Genomic DNA, 21,187 nt, shown 5'->3' with positions numbered 1-21,187 from the left:
TACATATGCAAGGAATGTTCTTCTTAACCACAAACTTGTTGGTGTTATGGATTCTTGCATCTTCGTTAGTTATTGTGGCAACCATGATCTGAAAAAAATTAAACAACTATCTGGTCATGTATGCGTTCAAATTCTCAAGAGAAAGCACAATAAACAATCAAGAATACTTGAAGCAGTCCCAGGAGAATGAATATCTCATCGTCAAAAAGATCTGTGTTATTAATAAATTATAGTATCAAACATTTACATCCAAGTGTTGTGTACCTGGACGTACAACAACATGGTTACCATCAACAATGACGGTAACCTCTCCGATCCGAAGATCTGAGCCATCTAGTTCCGAAGAACCAGCCATGAAACCGATTGAACGACTATTCAGATTAACATTTCTTAAGAGTTTCATTACAGACTCCGAGCTTATAAGGCTCGACTCTACTGAATAGATCTAACGGTTACAATGCCAACACGTGGCTAAATCTAACCCATCCCTCACAATTGATAAGGACACCCATTACCCAGCTAATTACTACCAATAAGCCTAATACTAACGGTAACACTGAATGGGATAAGGACACCCTCTTCTCGACATAGCGGGTACACGATGTTCCCCACTCCTTGAAAACATCCTTGTCCTCAAGGATGAGATCTGAGTTGCTAACCCTCTGCTCGACATAGCGGCACGACATTGCAGCCGATGTCTAGAATTCTTCAGTAAACCACAGATTAGTATGCTTGCACACTTTGTTGTGCTGCACAATTACCCCTCTGACAACAAGGTGGGCTGTATCCCGTAATTGCAGCTTCTCCTTCTTTGCCATTATCTCGCCTAAGTTGACAAGGAATTAAATATTTGACTGTAGGCCCGAAGTCAAACTTATGATGCTCAGACACTGCAGTATAAACTCGATTAGACATTTCCGCCAGTACGCAACTCATGAGCATAACATCCCAGTTAGCTGTGTATTTTTCCCGCAAAGAAACCATTATCCATTTATCACACTCCAACTGGATAAAACCACTCACTGGTTGAAACCCCAGACACCATAGTTGGTAGTGAAATCTGAATTTCCGTCTTAAGTACTCTACCCTTACCAATTTGTGTAGAATCTTAATTATCACGAACAAGGCCTGAATTCCAACTATATTTCCTATATTCAACCCATGTGGAATCACAGTGAGCAAGAATGGAACTGCCGATATCCTTATAAGGGATTCTGTCGATGCATGACGCTTCCTAGGTGAATACATATAAGACTTCACTTGGCTACAACCTGAAGGAAAATTCCGAACACCACAATATGTGTGCGTACAACTCCAATCTGAGTGCCCAACTGTCAACAGAATTGTCACCAGAAGAGATGTAAATTCCTTCGAAATAATCAGCAACGAAATATCATTAGCCTGACCAACAGTCGTACTCCTGTCCAAGTATGTTGACTCTGTACAAACCCCTAACAAGCGAAGGTAGCATGCTAGAGAATATATAAAAGTGGAAAAAATAGTCCAAGGAGGATACCGAATTGCATTAGGACCTGGTTGTCTAATAAAATCTTGAATAGTGGAGTAGGACTCTTGTGAAGTAGTATGTAAACCCGATTGAGGCTGCAAGAGAATATAAGCATCAATACAAGTCGGTCTCCACCCTACACTCCCAACTAATTTATCAAGGTAGAAAATTTCAAACTGCTCAAGCCTTTCAACCCATATACAAATGAGCCTGGCTACACAATTTGCAACAATCTGATGACGAATCCCAGCTTCACATAACATATTACTCCACCAACCAGTTGAGAACAACTTGTATTTCCACGGCAAGAACTCAATCCACAAAAATACATTTAGAGTTGGAAGCCCAAGGAGTAGGACCTCCAGCAATTGCTTCCAATATGAAGTAAGTTGTAGATTCCAGTGAAATGCTTGCAAACAAATCCAAGTGGAATGTAGAATCTGGAGCACATCACTGTCTTGTCTATCTATTATAACTATGAGTAATTCCTCCTGAAAACACTTCGCAAAATTAGACAACAGTATACCGTCTTGTTCCTGTCTAATTAAACTCCAAGGTGGAATACAACAAGAATATTCAGGATCACTAGCTAATTTCCAGAATTTAATCACTTGAGAAGACGGCTTAGTTGCTGGCGTATGAGATTTCTCAAGTAGGAGAGACAACCAAGCACCACCTGAAACCATATAGTTGTAACATGGAGTAATTTCCTCAAGCAACGTACAGGTGAGTGGTAAGAAAAACATTTCTGCTCTCTTCCTACCAAGTACTGAAGCATACCATGTATGTGCCTTGGTAATGCTCTTCATTCCAAGTCTTGGAAATAGCTCACAAACCAAATCCCCATTGCAGATTTCCAGCAATACAGACCCAAGAAGAACACTCACACTAGAAGTTGGATCAAAAGGGGCTCCAAAAGCACCAACAAAAGATGATAACCCTCTAATAAGCTGAAATTATTTTCCGCGATCAAATACCTTTTTAAGTGTCTTACCACTGCTCCATTTACAAGCTACAATGTCAGGCATAGTAAAAAATAATTCTCGTGCTTCCCCATGTGTAAACATCCATCTAAAAACAAGTGTAAAAATGCTATTTCTATCTGGCATTTTAACAAACAGCTGCTTCTCATCATAAACTTCAGCATCATTAACACATAAGAGATGAATCGATTGCGTAGATGAAAAATCTGATTTATACCCAAAGCTAAGAAGTAATTGAAGAGTCAATTTACCAGCACATTTACCTCTATCGAATAACAATCGAGAATCATCAATTTTGAAACAAGCCAGACCAAGAATTTTACCGGGGACTTCAATAACATCAGTTTCCACCCTTTTCTCATACTGAGAATTCTCATTAACGGACAGATTATGCTTCTCATGAAAGAAATATTGGGGAATTAACCAGAAATTGGGAGAAGAAAGCGACTCTAAATTGGAAGAATCAACTTCAATGACAGGGGAAGGAATTGAGTTGACTACGGTAGTGGTTGAATCTTCTTGGTCTTCAACGAAAAATGGTGGAGTCAACTTACCAGAATCACCAATCAATTCTTCGGTTGTTGAAGAGTATGGACTCAATTTAGGTACTGAATCTACAATGAAAACCTCTTCCTCCTTCTTCGTTGCTCTCGTAATCCAAGCTTTATTAACGAATTGTTCTTCGAATGGTAGTACCTGAATGGATTCCCAACTGACCCTGGCTAACGAGATTTCATTCTGTAATCTCCAAAGCTGATAATTTCCACTCGAGGAATATATTTCGTTGAACAAGTCTCTATATTGTGTCTGTAGATCAGCGAAATGGTTATAAGCTTCATTTTTTGACCTAACTCTATACCAATAATCCCTAGATCTTAACGATTCTGATACCAATTGTTGTGTACCTGGACGTACAACAACATGGTTACCATCAACAATAACGGTAACCTCTTCGATCCGAAGATCTGAGCCATCTAGTTCGGAAGAACCAGCCATGAAATCGACTGAACGATTATTCAGATTAACACTTCTTAAGAGTTTCATTACAAACTCCGAGCTTACAAGGATCGACTCTTACGATGCCAACACGTGGCTAAATCTAACCCATCCCTCACAATTGATAAGGACACCCATTACCCAGCTAATTACTACCAATAAGCCTAATACTAATGGTAACATTGAATGGGATAAGTACACCCTCTTCTCGACATAGCGGTTAGACGACAGTAAGATAGAGGATTTTACACTTACGGATAAAACTAACCTAATTGCTTGGTCCAAAATCCAGCAAATAGTCAAATGTTACTCAAATCAGTCCCTAAATAACAATCATTTGAGGTTTAAATGATTGTTAAACTTTTTTATGTCATCTAATTATCTACAAAATAATAAAAATCTAAAAGAAAATAAAAGAAAAGAACAGAACATAACATAACATAACGTAAACAGTTCTCGTAAGCAAAGGTCATATGTCTACTCATATCTGTTAGATCAGTAATACGCAGAATGATGATCATTATCTTAACAGAAAGAATCAAAATAAAACCCGTGTAGTTGCAGGAAATCCTACAACCACACCCTTAAGGAATTCAATAGAACAATTCAAGTAATCATCATAAAATTCATAAGAACATCAATTAGATCTTTAATTTGAATACAAAATAATCAGAAAACTCTAACTTGGAGAACAAACAATCTTTCTCTCTCCTAAATTCCTTGTCTAAACTCTCCAAAAGATTTCCCTCAAAGCAAGGTCGCTCGGTCCCTTATATAGGGATTTACATAGTGGATGACAGCTAATGAATCCCAAATTGACTATTTTCGCACATGCTCTATAATATTGCATGATTCTTCACACTTTTCTCATGACTAAGCTGACGTTTGATACATTATTTTGGATATATTGTATGCGGTTGTCTTCGCTCAGACCTTGTGGTCGTTATTTCGCATGACTAATAGGTGTGCGGTATTTTACTCCTACATTTTGCCTCTTCTCATATCGTTCTTTTGACTAAGGGAGCGATATGAGAAATTCCAATTTATTCTGCCGCACCCGCTCAGCTTTTCGTATTTTTTCCAGTCGACATATTTCCTTAATTTAGGAATATCAACTTATGCGTGTCTTCTAATCCACTCATTATCTGACACCTATCCTTTCGTTTTCAAATCATCGCATTAATGAGGATAACACCTCGGGAACTGGGGGTAAATCTTTTATTTGCTCTCGATCTTCTTCTTTCTTCTTTCTTTTTACTCCTTCTTCCCCCTCTCTGCAACTATTTTTCTTCAGCTATTTTTATGATTTCGTTGTTATTTTTCTGATCAGCCTTCATAATCTTACCCTTTTTTCTTCATCTCTTTACCTTCGTGTTTCACTTCTCATATTCTAATCATCACCCTGATTTTGAACTTATTTGATCATCTTTGAATATCGTATTTTCATCATCCCTCTTTCCCATACTAAAAATACCTCCTGCTGGTTGGAAGAACGATAAGGAATTCAGTAGAATTCAAGAGGAATTCAAGAATAAAGGTTTTGTACTATATGTTCCTCCCAATTCAAAATACACTACTACTCTTAAGCCCAGGTGGTTATCGCTTGATCACTGGAATGACCAAAATATCATCATTTCAGTTGGGAAGATCCTCGCGGGCCTTATCATTCCTCTTTACAACCCTCAGATACCTTTATTCTATAGGATCCTTTATGATCAGAGATTCTCTCGTGTAATCCATCAATTGAGCGGTGATTGTATTAGGATCATGGTAGAATACGCTCGTCATGCTGCTGGATTAGAATCCCTCTACTCAAAAAAGGCTAGGAAAGCAGAGTATGCGGATTTAGAAATTAATCTTGAAGAGTATACGGTAGAGAATTTCTTCGCTCATTATGATATTGTTATCGTAAAGAATGAGTCATGTCGCTGGGGTGTTCGCTTGCAAAGGAAGGACGGCATTGCAAAAGAGAACAGAATCATGCGAGATATTGATTTTCATGACAAAACCAATAATTCCACACGAAATTCAAAGGATGATCGTTGGAATGTGTTCCCCATCATCCTCAAAGGATCTCACATTTCTGGTGTTGATGCTAATGGATCAGTTAATCCTCTCTCTGAGTGTTTTCCCGCTTACGATCCTTGGAAATTCAAGTGGATAAAGAGAGATATTGTGGTATGTTATTCATAACTTCGCTTGTTTGCTTCTCCTTATTCACCATACTTTTTTCTCTGCTAATCTTTGATGAATTTCAGGTTGCCAAGTTCAAGAAGGATTTAAGGTTTTATGGGAAACAGAGCACGTTGGAAGCGCTACGTTCGATCACTGATGAAGTAAGAAATACCTTCTCTCGTCTTTTAACAATATTGTTGCCTCTGTTTATTACCTTCGTGTGTGTGCGAAGGTTGACGCTAGAGAGGTTGGTCATTCTGGCGAGGCCGTAGGTGTTAAAGATAAAGGTGTAGTTCGCACAAAGAAGACTATTTCTAAAACCTCTTCCAAGAATCCTTCAAAGAAGCGGAAAGCACCTTCTCCCTTTTCTTCAAGTTCTCGCTCTAGAGATGATGATGATATCCTTCTTATTGAAGACCCTTCAATCATCTCTTCTATGGAGAAGTTATCCGACATCTTTTCTGAATCCATGTCAGCAACTGGAAATGCACCATTAACTCGCGCATGTGAAACTATTGCACAGATATGTGATGCTCCCACCTCGGAGTATGAATCCCTTCGCGGAGTTTCCTCAGCATTGAGTCCAAGCTTCCAGTATTCACTTGGTTCTATGGCAATATCTTTGCTTTCGCTAAAGTGTCTTTTCTTAGATGATACCTTGATGTCTTTAATTATGTTTAATATTCGCTTTGTGTTTTCGCAGATGGCCCGTATGTCTTATGATGTTTCATCTGACTATCAAAGAAAACTTCAAAGGCTTGAGGCTGAGAATATTAAACTCAAGGCCCAAATATCTACTCATGAGAACGATGTGTCTGGTATTCGCATGAAGAATAGTAAATTAGAGACTAACGTTTCTTCTTGTAAGGACCATATATCCGATCTTCAGAAGAGGAATGATCAACTAGTTGGTGCGTAATTTTCTATTTCTTCTTCCAATATGTTTATTCATATCTTTCGCTCCCCTTGTAATTATCTATTCTTGCAGATATTTACAGTCTTACTGATGAGGCATCTTCTTTATTTCGCTACCGTCATCATCCTGTCGATGATAACTGTCTCCTTGAGCATCTTAATGCTTCCCTGAATAATTTTGCTGATGACCAAATAAAAACCCTTTCCTTGGAAGAGCTCAAGGCAAAGTATCAACTTCTTAAGACTGATCATAGAAGTGTTTTATCTGCAAGTAATGGTTTTAGACGTCACTTCTTGGAATCCAAAGATATGACTAAGGCTTTAGAAACAAGAATGAACACTCTCATTAATGAAAAGGATCAGGTTGCTCTCAAAGGTGCTAAGGCTTTGCAGAAATTTCAAGAAACCATCCTTCAAGTTCAAATATAGCGGGATCAAGCTTTAAGCGAAAAAGACGCACTTATTGAGCGAGGGAATCTGATCCGCTCCTGACTTCTTATAGAGAATGATATTGAATTTGAATGGGCTGCTAGGGTCTTAATGGTTTAGATGTTAATGTTAGCATCGAATCAGATCATACTTCCTTGGTTAAGGATATTATTTCTAATAGAGAAGGTTGTTTATTATACTTCTTTACTTGTTGATGAGTGCCAAATATTGTATATATTTATCCCTTTTTGTTGGCATTTAACTCATCTTTTATGCATTAATTCTACATTTTATCCCATATTCTATATTTTCATTGTTTTCAAGAATAAATATTTTTATTAATTAATTTTGCATTTTTAGGTAATAAATAAAGTCTGGATGACTTGCGGAGCAAAAAGAGCAGAAAAGTAGTGAAAAGCCGGAAGAAATCACGCAAGGAAGCCGCGAAGAATGGTGCGCACAACCTCATTTTCTACACACAAAAACGCCTCCGTTCTCAGCCATCAGATCAGTTCTCAGAAGCATCCGACGGTCGCTCCTTCATAGAGCATCAAAATATGAAGTCTCTGCCAAGCACCACAGCGCTGAAATTCCAAGCCTTCAGATTAGATGGTAGTTGAATCCAACGGTTGCTCCCTTGCTGTTCATCAAAGTTTGATATCTCCGCCTTACACTACAGCACCTAACCTAATCTAACACCGTTCGTTTCGTTGTATCCCTTCATCCGACGGTCGCTCCTCGCTTGCCTCCGCATCACCGTCCGATCTACCTACCATCTCCACATCTCACGGCTTAGTCTTGTTGTGCATCAAACTCTCTACACTTGCCTCACACCCAAGTGTCGAACACCCTAGACCTCAAGCCAAACAGACCCTATCCCTAAAAATATCGATCTCTCCTCCCTCTTCTCCCCCATTCCTCTGCAGAAAACCCACGTCCGCCACCGTACACCACCACCTTCTCCACCTCTGTCACCTCCATATCCGCTACCACCAACTCTCCACCTGCTCAACCACCGAAACCCCTATCACTCTAACATGCCTCTCACTTCTTTTCACTGTTTTCCCCTAGTCTAGGGTTTTGAAAATAGAGAAAAAGCATTGATAGACATGGTAGAGAATTAGGTGAAGCTAGAAAAGAAATCAAGGTATGGGAAAGGCACCAGGAGAGTCAGAGGAAGAATGGGTCGAGTTTAATTTGATGTTGCTACATCAAATTAGGTAAAAAAATCAAACCCTAGTCTACTGTTAATTTGGGAATTTTTTTTGGTAGAACCCTAATTGTGTCTGTGGGTATAAATAGCCTTGTGGGTGTTGTTGTAAAACTTCATGCTGGACTAGCCAGTGTCCAGAACTTTGTTTTGTTAATTTTAGTTCAATTTTATTTCAATTTCAATTTCATTTCTGTTCAATTCTGTTCATGTTCATTTCTGTTCAATTTTAGTTTCTTTCCCTGTTTTACATTCCCTGTTTAGTAGTTTAAATGTTTGTTATGCTCCTGTTAATGTGCTTGTTTTAATTTCATGTTTATGTTCCTGTTAATGTGCTTGTTTTCATATCCTGTTGATGATCCTGTTAATGTGCTTGTTTTGATGCATTGTGTTGATAAGTTCCTTTGATAATGTTCCTGTTATGTTCCTGTTAATGCTAGGCTAGAAGCCTTTGAAGCACTGAATTGATTGAGTAATGGAAGAAATCAGTGCTCATAGCAAGCTGATTATCTTGCCATTCCATTTTTGTATGCCTGTATTCTTCCCTTGGCCTTGCATTGTCACCATGTTAGTTTCACCATCTTCCCTGCCTTAGGCTAATTGCCTTTGTGTCACTTTCACTTTGTTCCATTTTGTTTTGTTTTTGTTCACTGTTTTGTTGCGGTTTAGTTTTTAGTCTGTTTAATCTTTGCTGTTTTTGCCATTCTTTTGTTCTCTGGTTTGCTTCCAATTTGGCCTAGAGCCACTGTTTACACTCCTCTTTTGCTGCTAAGCCAGAAGCCCTTGTGCTGTTGCTTTTGCCCTGTTGTTGCCTGCCCTCTGTGCCTTGTGCAGTTGCTACTGCAGTACTGCTGCTTTCCTTCCTCTTTACTTGCACTGCTTGTGCAGCTACTGTGCAGTATTGCTACTGCTGCTGTTGCTTCCCCTGCTGTTGTTTCCCCTGTTGTTGCTGCAGCTGCCTTTTCCTTCCACTGCTGCTGCTGCTGCAACTGAGCCCAAGTTCAATTCAGTGAAACCAAAGGCTAAAAGCCCAGGTTTAATCCCAAGGCCCATCCAACTGAGCCCAAAGCTCAGCTCACTCCAAAAAGCTAAGGCCCAATTCACTATGAAAGCCCAGTGCCTTCAAGGCTAATTTTAGTTCACTGAGCCCAAGCCTAAGTTTAAGGCCAAAGCCTAATGCACTTCAAGACCAACTAAGCCCAAGCTCATTTTACTATCAAACAAGCCTATAATCCAAAGGTACCATATGTCCAAAGCCTGGGTTTTTAACCATTGGCCCTTTACAAACCAAAGCCCAGGTCTAATCAAAAGCCACAGTCCACTGTTAGCTCAATCCCATTGAGCCCAAAAGCCCAGTGCACAACTTGAGCTCACCAGAAGACCAAAACAAACCCCCTAAGCCCAAAACCCAAAAAGGCTTCATAAGTTAACCAACAACAATTTAGAGCCCAAATAGCTAAACACTACAAAACACTCCCAATCTCTGTGGATCGATCCGTACTTGCACGAGCTACAACCGACGACCGTGCACTTGCGGTATTACATGTAGGCCCGCGTTTATTGCGCTGAATTTTACACATCTCCGGGCCCACCACTTGTCATTTCTCGACAAATATTCTTAAGCAATGTTAACCTTTTAATCTTCTTTCGCAGAGGCTGAGAAGGAATTTATCGAACAAATCAAGGATCTGGAGGCGAAGCTTGCCGCGTATGAGGGTCTTGAGGAGAGGCTGATTGTTTTTCTAAAACAACAAAGATTATTCACCAACAGAGTATATCATTCCAAGATGATTTCTAGCGCCAAAATGTAGTTGCAGAAAATCCTACAACTACACCCTTAAGGAATTCAATAGAACAATTCAAGTAATCATCATAAAATTCAAAAGAACATCCATTAGATCTTTAATTTGAATACAGAATAATCAGAAAACTCTAACTTGGAGAAAAAACAATCTTTCTCTCTCCTAAATTCCTTGCCTAAACTCTCCAAAAGATCTCCGTCAATACAAGGTCGCTTGGTCCCTTATATAGGGATTTACATAGTGGATGACAGCTAATAAATCCCTTATTTTCGGATTTGGCGTGCGCCATTGACGCACGCTTACATTGACTCTTTTCGCACGTGCTCTATAATATCGCATGATTCTTCACACTTTTCTCATGACTAAGCTGACGTCATCTGTTATGTCATACTGGATATACTGTATGCGGTTGTCTTCGCTTTCACATGACTAATAGGTGTGCGGTATTTTACTCCTACAACCCGAACATTGATGAGTCTGTTATGCAATGCTTTCCATGAAAGGTAATTAGTAACACTAATGAAACTAATCGCCTTTCAAATTTTCGCTTTAAATACATGGCGACAGAGTGAATCCACACATCTCTTCGTGTTGTCCTGTTACTCATTCTAAATAGATACCTTCAGAGAGAAAAAAAAATGAAAAGAAGAAATAAATAACGAAGAATTAATTTGAAGGTGTGGCTTTGGTTTTCAAACTACCGACCTCAGGATCGTGGAGATGGTGTCAACTAAATCTTCTATATTTATATTGCGGGATAAGTTGTGATTGTTGGAAAACATGAACGAAACAATTTGTTTGGGTTGAAAAACATTATTGTTTGGAAAAGACACATCTTCACTTCAAAATCTGAAACAAAAATCTCTTTTGAAAAGGCATATCTTTGTAGTTGCAGGAAATCCCACAACTAACACCCCTTAATAATTCTAGATCTAAACATAAAAATGATGATAAGAAAGCTAAAATTGTAAATGTACACAAGGATTTTTTACATGGTTCGATCAATGTGATCTACATCCATGGTTCTTCACTATGATTGTTGTGATTACATGAGTATTACATTTAGAATCTCCATTAATGGGTTTTTGGTAGAGTTATAGATCTAATTTTTGGGGAAGAAGATGATAAAGAGAATCACAAAATTGGTTAAAAAGACCAAAATCAACAATTCCTGGGTGAAAAGGACACTTAGATTTTGATACTGTTTAAATGGACCAAATTAACAAAATAGTCAGGATGTAAACAGTTTCATCCTACCCATTTTCAAATACTTTTTCTTATTTTTAATTTACCTCAGGATGCATCCAGTTTCATCCTTGCTATTTTTTAAGTTAAAGTCAGGATGAATCCAGTTTCATCCTTACTATTATTTTGGTGCATCCATACTAATTTTTACTCGTCCATTTGAACCATGTTTCAAAAATATTTGGACAAATGACCCATTTTTCGGTAAAGAATATAAAGTCTCTCCTTACAAAATGTATCCCCCTTTCTCTCTCCTGCTCTCTTCTTTATATAGGTGTTTACATAGTGGAGGATAACTAATAAAGCTTCTATTTTCGGATATGCGATGTTCTCGCACGCTTATACCACATCTTCTCGCACGCGCTCTTAAACTTCGCACAGTTTCCGCACTTTACTCGTGACTTTGTGGAGTCATCTGGTTCGTCATTTGGGATAAGCCGTATGTGAAGGAACTCGCCTCCTCATGAAAAGATCACTTCCCATGATAATGATGTGCGAATATTCTGCCCCTACAATCTTCTCATGTATCGTCTGTCTTTTTTTTGGTTTGAAAAGATATCTGACGCTTGGGTTACTTGAGTTGCAACTTCTGGCCCAGTACTGTTAAGACGCGTCTGCTCAAGTATCACCAATCGTGCTTCTCAAATACAACGGGATTTACAACACTGTAGGCTAAATTTTCAGGATATACGGTGGTTTTGTAAAAGCAAAACTAAAAGACCTGTCTTTTATGTTTGGCTATATGGCATGACAGCTACGCATCATTTTATTGGCTCATCTAATTCTATGTGCCATGTGGCACTCTATTGTTGTAGCATTTGTGAAAATGAATACAGAGGCGCCACATCAGCATAAATCATTCTCATAAAGAAGTATTGATTGATTGATAGTTCCCTTAATCAACTACTCCCTTTTGCTGTTATTTTGGAAATGGAAATCCTATTATTTGGAAATCCTCTTTGGTATCCTATTTTGAGGATGACTAGAAGCCCGATAGAGTTGTGCCTATATATATAGGATTCTCCTTCTCTAAAACAATCACACGGAATCACTAGAAGACTTTTAACCTAAGCCAAGAAACAACTTTCTCTATCTCTCCCAAACATTCTATATCCCTAGCCGAGGTTAATAAGATCTATATCCCTAGTCGAGGTTAATAGGATCTTTGGTGTTTTCGTCTGACTTCAATCATGGGTACTTCAGTTAGCAAGACAAAATCTTCATCGTTGCAGCCCAAGAACAAATCTAAGGTTGCAGCAAAAAAGGGTGGGGCGTCTATTTTGAGAAAAATAGCTGCAATTAAAAAGACAAATTCTTCATCGTTGCAGCCGAAGAACAACTCTAATCTTGCAGAAGAAAAGGGTGGGACGTCTACTTTGAGTAAAACAGCTGCAATTAACAAGACAAGTTCTTCATCGTTGCAGCTGAAGAACAGCTCTAATGTTGCAGAAGAAAAGGGTTGGACGTCTACTTTGAGCAAAACAGCTATAAAGAAAGAAGCAAGAAAACTGCAGAAATTTCAACGGAAACAAGAAGCAGCTGCTGCTGCTTTTTCTGCTGCAACGGAAGCTGATCCACTATCTGAAAAAAATGTGGGGAAGTTGCGATTCAAGATTTGCAATCAAAATCTGTTAGTGGCCGAATATTGACTGAAATCAGATTTGTCAATGAAACTTTGAAGGATAAAACAATTCTCATTCGTGGCAAGATTCAAACATCCCGTTCTGTTGGTAAAAATAGTGGGTTCTTAGTTTTGAAAGAGAAGATCTGCAGTATTCAGTGCGTTCTTACTGTTGAGAGTAATCATAGTCCACAACTTGTGAAGTTTGCAACTAGTTTGAGCAAAGAATTTAATGTGGACATCGAAGGGATTGTATCAGTACCTGATTATCCAATCAAGAGGGCGACTCAGAATGTTGAACTACAAGTCACAAAAATCTATTGCTTCGGCAAAGCGTTACCCACGCTTCCATTCAATATTGTTGACGCTGCAAGGAGTGAAGATGATAACAAGAAAGCTCTGCAGACCGGAAAACAAATTCCTCATGTTAACCAGGATACATGTTTAAACTTTAGGGTTTTAGATGTGTGCACACCTGCTGACCAACAGATGTTTCGCATTCAGTGTCAAGTTGAAACTGAATTTAGGCAGTACTTGTTATCTGAAGGATTTCTTGGAATCGATACACCAAACGTTATAGAGACTTCACAAACAGATGGCCCCCCTGCTTTCCTTGCTCAATCACCCCAACTTCACAAACAGATGGCAATTTGTTGGGGTTTCGGGAGTGTCTTTGAGATTGGCTCTGTTTTCAGGGCGGAGAAATCCCACAAACTCAGATATTTGTGTGAATGTATTGGTCTTGATTTGGAAATGGAGATCAAGGAGCATTATTCTGAGGTGATGGACATTGTAGACGGCCTATTTGTTGCAATGTTCGACAGTTTAAATGAGAAATGCAAGAAAGACCTTGAGGCCATTGGAAATCAGTATCCCTTTGAACCCCTAAAGTATTTAAAGAAGACTCCGAGACTTACTTTCGAAGAAGGGGTTCAAATGTTGAAGGAAGCTGGTGTTAAAGTTAATCCTCTTCGTGATTTAAATAAACAATTGAAGAGGAAGTTAGGAAAACTCGTACTTGAAAATTATGGCACTGAGTTATATATACTTCACCGGTATCCAACTGCTTTTAGACCATTTTACACAATGCCTTGTTATGAAAACCCTACGTATAGTAATTCATTTGATGTCTTTATTCGGGGTGAGGAGATCATTTCAGGAGGTCAACGTGTGCACGATGCTGAGCTCTTGATTACTAGAGCTGAGAGTTGTGGAATTATTCTGAAGTCTATTGAAGCATATATTGATGCATTTAGGTACGGTACACCCCCACTTGGTGGATTTGAAGTTAGATTGGAGAGAGTGGTGATGCTTTTCTGTGGTTTAAACAACATTCGCAAAACATCACTTTGTTCTCCCAACCCTTAAAGGATCACTCCTTAGTTTGTGTTCTTCTTTCGGTGTTGATAATGACCAGTGCCTTGTTAATTAATTTTCAGTTCTTAAGTTTTCAAGATCTGTTCAATGTTGATTTGTCAGTATACGAGTCTTCCTGAGTAGTTTAATGTTGATTTGTTATCCTTTGATGTATAAGTCTTAAAAATGAGTAATAAAAATGTGCCTTTTTTCTACATATTTTTGTTGCTCAATACAAGTTACTTCTTTCACATATATGTCGCTTTTCTACTGACGCTGTAAAGAGCAAAAACTCACACCTAAAAACTCCTTGTTAATAAGAATTGGAGATCCATTTTCAAGTTAACACTCATACCTTGGTTATTTAATCTAACTAGTTGCTAAACCAAGTACCACACAAATTGGACTTGATACTAAACCTCACTAGGAAACAACAACAATAATAGAGAATAAACAAAAGTCTATTATCATTTATCAGTAGTCACGCTAAAACAAGTGCTCCTATCAGTAGTAATATGAAAAGTGGGGAATATGGGTGATCATGTTCTTGTCCAGTGAATGGGTCATTTGACCAAAAACGTATATTTTCAGGTTCATATGGACGAGTAGTTTATTAGTCTGGGTGAAATGAACAGTAGCCACATAATTTTGAAACGGACAATTATAACCCGTGTTTAGTTTCTTCTTTTTCATCTGAGTAACACTAGTAATATTTACAGTGTTTGAAGATGGACCTAGATTTTCTTTTATATTTGCAGGATGAAACTAGTTTCATCCGGTTTTAACTGTAATGTGCCTGGATTATCGTTAGAATATGCATAATGAAACTGGTTCAGTTTTAGACAGTGATGCATCTATATTTTTCTTAAAATTTGCAGTTTTAATGTGACGTATCTGGATTTGACCAAAATATATAGAATGAAACTGGTTTCATTCAGTTTTAGACTGATGTACCTAATAAGCACGATGAAAATTGTGATGTATCTGAATTTTCCTCAAAATAAGCACGATGAAAATTGTTTCATCCAGTTTTAGACAGTGATTTACCTGAATTTATCCAATATATATCATGAAAACAGATACATCCTGGGAAAAACATATACGGAAAGAAACCAATTTCATATGGATTTAAACTTGTTATGAAGAGTATCTTCTACTGTGTTCTTCTTCTTTATATAGCTGAATTAGGAAATGAAATTGAATACAAGAACGAAACAGAAGAAGACAAAGTTGCTGCCATTGATTTATGATGACAAGTGATGAGAATATGAATGAAATAATGGTTTGTGTGTGTTATAGTTTGCAGGGAAGGAGATCAACAACTATTCCCATATGTGCATCACCAACAAAAATGCACACAGATAAAAAGGTTTGAACCAGTTTAGTTCTGCCAGGTTTGCCATTATTTTGTGGTTGAGTCAAAGTGGCTCTGGGGATCGACTGCAGACATATGTTGGTCGAAAGGAGTCGAGCTGTTGAGTCCTGCCATTAGTTCTTGATGATGATGGAACTGAGTTAGGTTGACAGTTGCTGCCATTATCGATGAAGAAGGTCAGGGATGTGGTCTCATGGTGCTGACGAGCTCGAGAGAGAAACAAGAATAAATGGGTTGTTGTGAAAGAATGGATAGTCTGAGCTCGAGTATACAAAGCAAAACAGGGACGTTGTGATCAATGGTTGTTTACAATGATGAGATGATGGTGATGTTTGTAAGTGATGATGAATGATGGCAGAGCTTGGTAGTTGTTATGGAGATGATCTCGTTGTTGATGCATGGCAGTTGGTTGTTGTGGATGATAACTCGAGTATAGAAAATTCAGAGAGACTCAGATTGAGACTGAGTAAAGAAGATGAGTGCATATAGGCCAGTCTTGTTATAATATGAGGCAAAATTCTGGGGGAATAACCAAACAGGATATTTGAACAATATCTTTTTGATTTCTGTCCATATAAACAATATCAAAACCTACCAGTCTGTTTCACCCAAAAATTATTGGTTTTGGTCTTTTTTTAACCAATTTTGTGGTTCTTGTATGGTATGTGACTATGCAACCACCTTAAACTTTCTCACATGTCATCTTGTCCTAAAACTATAATAAAAAATACGGAGTATTCTTTTCAAAGGGTTCTGTTTCCAAGCTGCTTCCTCGTGGCTTCAAGTTACTCTAACCTTGGTAGTGAGCCTACAACCTGTCTGTACAAGCAACAAATGACTGAATTCCATGTCTTTAGAGAAACAATGGTATCATTTTAAGTTATGAACTTGCAAGTATGACAAACCAAACATATATAGGTATTCGAGTTCAAATTTATTTTTCAACTTATAAGATTGAATGATACTAGTATTAAAACTCCAAGAATCCAACAATGTAATGGAGTTGACATTCACAAAAATTGGGAGTACTTATGTTCAAAATTAAAAAAGCATAATGTAACGTCTATTTATTACCTCGGCCATGGATAATGAATCAGTAAAGAACCAATGAAATAGTAATCCACTGAAGCTTCTGCAATTATATCTTCAGGGACAAAAGAAGTCGAAGAAGAAGGTATATCTTCAACCGGAGCCTGTACATCGCTGCAAGTATCTATAGAACTAGGAACAGATGTGGGGCTATATGAAGAATCAGAGGGTGAAGTATCCAAATCACCAAATGGATCAATTTTTACTAAGTCGGATTTTTCAATAACATCAACACGAGAAGCAATAGAAAAGAAAGGAATATGTTTAAAAAACACAACATGCCGAGAAACATACATCATAACAACGATATCCCTTTTGACCATCACCACACCAAGAAACACACACAAAGCAGACTTAGATGATAATTTGTTTCTTTCCCTATGAGGTTTGAGAACAAAACAAGCACATCCAAACACTTTAAGAGAAAAGTAGTCAGGAGTTGTACCATATAACTTTTCAAAAGGAGAAACACCACCAGTAAGAGAAAGAAGTTGGTATACGATTAAGGAATAACTACATTACATCTTTTCGCAAATTTATTTCTCACTTTGAGTGGCGACTTTTGGCAAGAGACATTGTCAAGAGTCGTAATAGTTTATTTCTCTCTTAGAGTCGCGACTTTTGGAAAGAGATATTGTCAGGAGTCATCATAGTGCCTATAAAATGTGCGGAACCCCCAAACCAGTCCCGCACCCACTTACTACATCATTCCATTCAGTCATCCCAATCATTCCATAACATCACAATAATTATCAATATCATTTACAGTTTCGATATGGCTTCATCTGTTACAACAGAGGATCTAAAAGCATTTCACGCAATGGACAGAGACCTCTACAAGCGCGACTTGTTATCGACAGTGGTCGAGACATGTTAAAATGTATGCATGTCATCGCATTCTGGTTATTTCTCGAAGAGATTGGTTACCCCAATGTGGTACAGAAATTGCTCGGGACACATGATGCAGTGGTTAACTTCGTACTTAATGAGGGAATTCACTGCCTTGACTGTCTCAAATCTGTTACGCCACCTATGCCAGTGGTTAACGTTTCCGACTTACCATTAACCCAGGAGTTAATGGGGAACAAGGCGATAAGCTTATCTTTGGCATATCAGTACAGGGATAGTGCCCTAACTCGGGTAAATCAGACTGTGAATGAAGTGTTCGTCAGGGCGTTTGATGATATAGTACGAGATGTTTGGGCTCTTAAGAACTTTTGATGATGATCCCAGTAGTGATTTGGATTCATTTCAGAATCCAGTTATACAATGATTTTTAGTTCTTTCACCATTTTGTTGTGTATGTGCGAGTTTATTTCTGGAATATGATCCTCTTGGTACGATTAAGACTAGCAGATTTTGGTTTGATTCATGATGTACCTTAAATATCTATTATCATAATTTATCTCTCTGATTAAATATCTATTCATGGGATGTACCTTTGTATTATTTCAGTCTCATTATGATCAGCGCTTCTAGAATTTGGAATATGCAGTATCCATCTGTTTTCATAAATCCCCTATACGAAAAATCTGTATGTTTCTACAAAATTTGTCAGCGAAACAGCAAAAGAATAAATACTATTTGTTGGCAGAATCAAAACATAACATGACTCATGGAGTTCTCGAAGGTTTGAGAGATAGTAATTGAAAACGGAGTAGCATAGCATTAAAAAGAAAAAAAGAAAAAAATAGTCACCTTTGGATATAGACGTATCTTAAAGATCTGAGAAAAATACTGATCGAATGGTTGAAAGGTGCCCCCGCATAGCTGTTAATATACGGCCATCCGTGTGATAGCACCAGTCTTTCACTAAAAGTATTATTTGAGAAAGAAAAAATGATTTTTAACTCGGAATCCAAATGAAAATTTAAATTTTCACGAAAATATGCCTAGTAAATTCAAAATAAAGGATGCAAAAAGATTTTATCCATCCGTGTTTTCCTCATTGTAAAGAAAGTATGTGCATCCTGTGGAGTTGTACCATGATTTGCTCAAGTAACTGCAAATGGGGAGATACCGAAAAGGTGCGTAATCTCATCAGAATATAGGCGATTAGTTCTTGAGGGAAATCTTTTTGCTTTACTAATGCTCTCCCCGCATTGTTGTGCCTCTCAATTCTCTTTCTTTTACCAACAACATCAATCTTTCATTATTGCTCTTGTAAAAACAATCTCTTGCCCGGATAAATTGTTCAGAACTGACAGGAAAATTGCAAAACCGGGGGTGGGAACATTTATATAAGTAGAAACAGAAAGAATTTGGGAATGCTGGAATAGAGGTTGAAAATCGAATCTGCTTTACAACTCGATGGGATAGTATCAATACAATGTCAAAAATCTTTGAAATAAACTCTGTCGAGGTGGAATGAAGAAGCTATTCGAATTCTTAAAGGACTAGAATATGACTTTAGAAGTCTTCTCCTTGCATCTAGGAATGAGCGCCAAATTACGCCCATGCAGGTGTATCTTGGATTCCTAAAGTCTAAAAGCAAAAACTATGCTTCGCCTGTACCTTTTCCATACATTGTTGTTCTATTCCAACAGAGAAAAAGGTAGCAAAACCAATGCCGTAGTGATAAATAAATGGCCCATGCAGGTCTCGAACCTGCGACCTTCGCGTTATTAGCACGACGCCCTAACCAACTGAGCTAATGGGCCATCTGTGAACGTTGTCTTGAAAATGGTTACTTTCACGTATTTTGGTGATTTAGTCAATGTTATTGTGACTTCTCTTTCAATGAAGTCAAGTTTTTTAGTGATTTTCCTTTCTTTGTCATCTGTATTTTTATCAATGATTGTGTCGTAAACTCCAAATTTCTTTGCCAACTTTGACAGTATACAAACAATATTACTCATGGATATGAAGACGGTTCTTTGTCAACCTAGCTAATGATTTGGGATTTATGTATATTCGCAAGAAATCAAATTGTATTTGTTTAATTTAGTAAAGAAAAGTGGTTCCATTTATAATTGTAAATGGCTAACAACAACACTGATCGATCCTTGGGAAAACATGTCAGGTAATCATTCTTAATCTAAACTAACCTTATAAGCATGAAATTGCCTTCTTGGGTACAGATCCCATGTGTACATCTGAAACATATGATGTTTGATGGTCGAATGGATAAGCATTTTGTGAACGTCTGAAACAGTCAACGCACACAGCTTTATCAATTCTCAATTCCTTCAATGCCTTCCAATACCCAAAACCCTTGCTTGACATTGCTGCTATTAGCATTAGGGCTTCATAAGCAGCCTTGTTAATTTTTAAAATGGACGCTGCAAACAGTACCTGCTATTAGGACCAATGCCCTACACAGAAGAACCAACGCAGACTTCCATATTGCTGTTGTGATACTACAAACTTTGGAAGATATACACAACATGAGAACAAGACGTACAAGACCCCAGTTACTAAAACTACATAAACTGGAAACGTAATTTGCAGGCAAGATGTCTTCCTTACCAAGTCTAGATTATTCGTTTCTTTAACATCCTCCACTGCTAGGGATGTGGTGCTTTGGTTTTCATTGTTCTTGAACCGATGACATTCTTCATCTATGCTACTAAAAAATGTACTCGGATTGCAGCCTATATGGACCGTATTTCCCAGCTCTATTGTCATTTCCGAGGAACTGAAAGTCTGCAACTTAACTTGTAGACTCGGGGAAAGCATGGAGGGGTGAACCTAGTTGCTATCGCTAGCCTGTCACTTCTGGGTAACTGACAGGGTATACGTTTCCTTGATGGGCTTGTGCTAATCGGTGAAGAGAAGCCCAGACGCGTACAAAACTAAGTCAGAAAAATTTCATATATCAACCGTCGTGTCTCAACGTATACATCTTTATTCTTTAGGCATTTTTCTTTGAGTCACGTCTCTTGGTAAGAGACATTTCCAAGAGTCATAATGGTGCCTATAAAATGTATCAAACCCCAAACACCAATCCCTAACCCCTTACTCATCATCACCCATCACATTATCTATATCAGTCCCTTTTCTTTTTCCTCGGTATGGGTTCATCCGTTACAACAGAAGATCTAAAAGCGTTTCACTCGATGGATAGAGAGCTCTTCAAGCGACTTGTGGTCAATAGTCGTCGGGACTTGGTTATATATATGCAAGCTATTGCATTCTGGATCTATCTTGAGGAGATAGGGTATCCCAATATTGTTCAGAAACTGCTTAGGTTGAATGATGTGGTGGTTAATAATATACTCGACGAAGCAATTTATTGTCTTTGTTGTCTTCAATCTGTGACACCACTGGTACCGGTAGTCTACATTTCTGATTTGCCATTTACCCATGAAGTAATGGGGGAAGAGGCAAAAGGTTTGTCAGCAGTGTGTCGCGACAGGATTAGTGCTCTAACCAGGATCAATCAGACTGTCAACCAAGCATTTTCTAGGGCTTTCACTGATATCATGGAACAGGTTGTTGGAAGAAACTCTGCTCAGTAACACCAATAATGGCGGTCAGTACCC

General features: G+C 38.2%; 2 protein-coding genes, 1 non-coding gene and 1 pseudogene across 3 annotated transcripts; 3 read left to right on the top strand and 1 right to left on the bottom strand.

Moving 5' to 3' along the window:
• The first annotated feature begins 12,452 nt into the window (after window positions 1–12,452).
• Window positions 12,453–14,266, top strand: LOC113294082 (annotated as a pseudogene).
• A 3,307-nt stretch (window positions 14,267–17,573) lies between these two features.
• On the top strand, window positions 17,574–17,924 carry LOC113294081. Its single transcript, XM_026542504.1, has one exon. The coding sequence runs from the start codon at window positions 17,574–17,576 to the stop codon at window positions 17,922–17,924; it is 351 nt and encodes a 116-aa protein (XP_026398289.1).
• A 1,365-nt stretch (window positions 17,925–19,289) lies between these two features.
• On the bottom strand, window positions 19,290–19,363 carry TRNAI-AAU. Its single transcript has one exon. It is a non-coding gene; the product is annotated as a tRNA-Ile (tRNA).
• A 1,353-nt stretch (window positions 19,364–20,716) lies between these two features.
• Window positions 20,717–21,163, top strand: LOC113294079. Its single transcript, XM_026542503.1, has one exon. The coding sequence runs from the start codon at window positions 20,717–20,719 to the stop codon at window positions 21,161–21,163; it is 447 nt and encodes a 148-aa protein (XP_026398288.1).
• Window positions 21,164–21,187: the final 24 nt, after the last annotated feature.

This window comes from Papaver somniferum, chromosome 7 (genome assembly GCF_003573695.1).
Source record: "Papaver somniferum cultivar HN1 chromosome 7, ASM357369v1, whole genome shotgun sequence".
In the NCBI taxonomy this organism is placed as follows: domain Eukaryota; kingdom Viridiplantae; phylum Streptophyta; class Magnoliopsida; order Ranunculales; family Papaveraceae; genus Papaver; species Papaver somniferum.
This window is presented reverse-complemented; position numbering and strand designations above follow the sequence as displayed.

Excerpts from the sequence above, each read along its gene's own strand:
- LOC113294081 (XM_026542504.1), top strand. The coding sequence starts at position 17,574 with ATGTTAAAATGTATGCATGTCATCGCATTCTGGTTATTTCTCGAAGAG.
- LOC113294079 (XM_026542503.1), top strand. The coding sequence starts at position 20,717 with ATGGGTTCATCCGTTACAACAGAAGATCTAAAAGCGTTTCACTCGATG.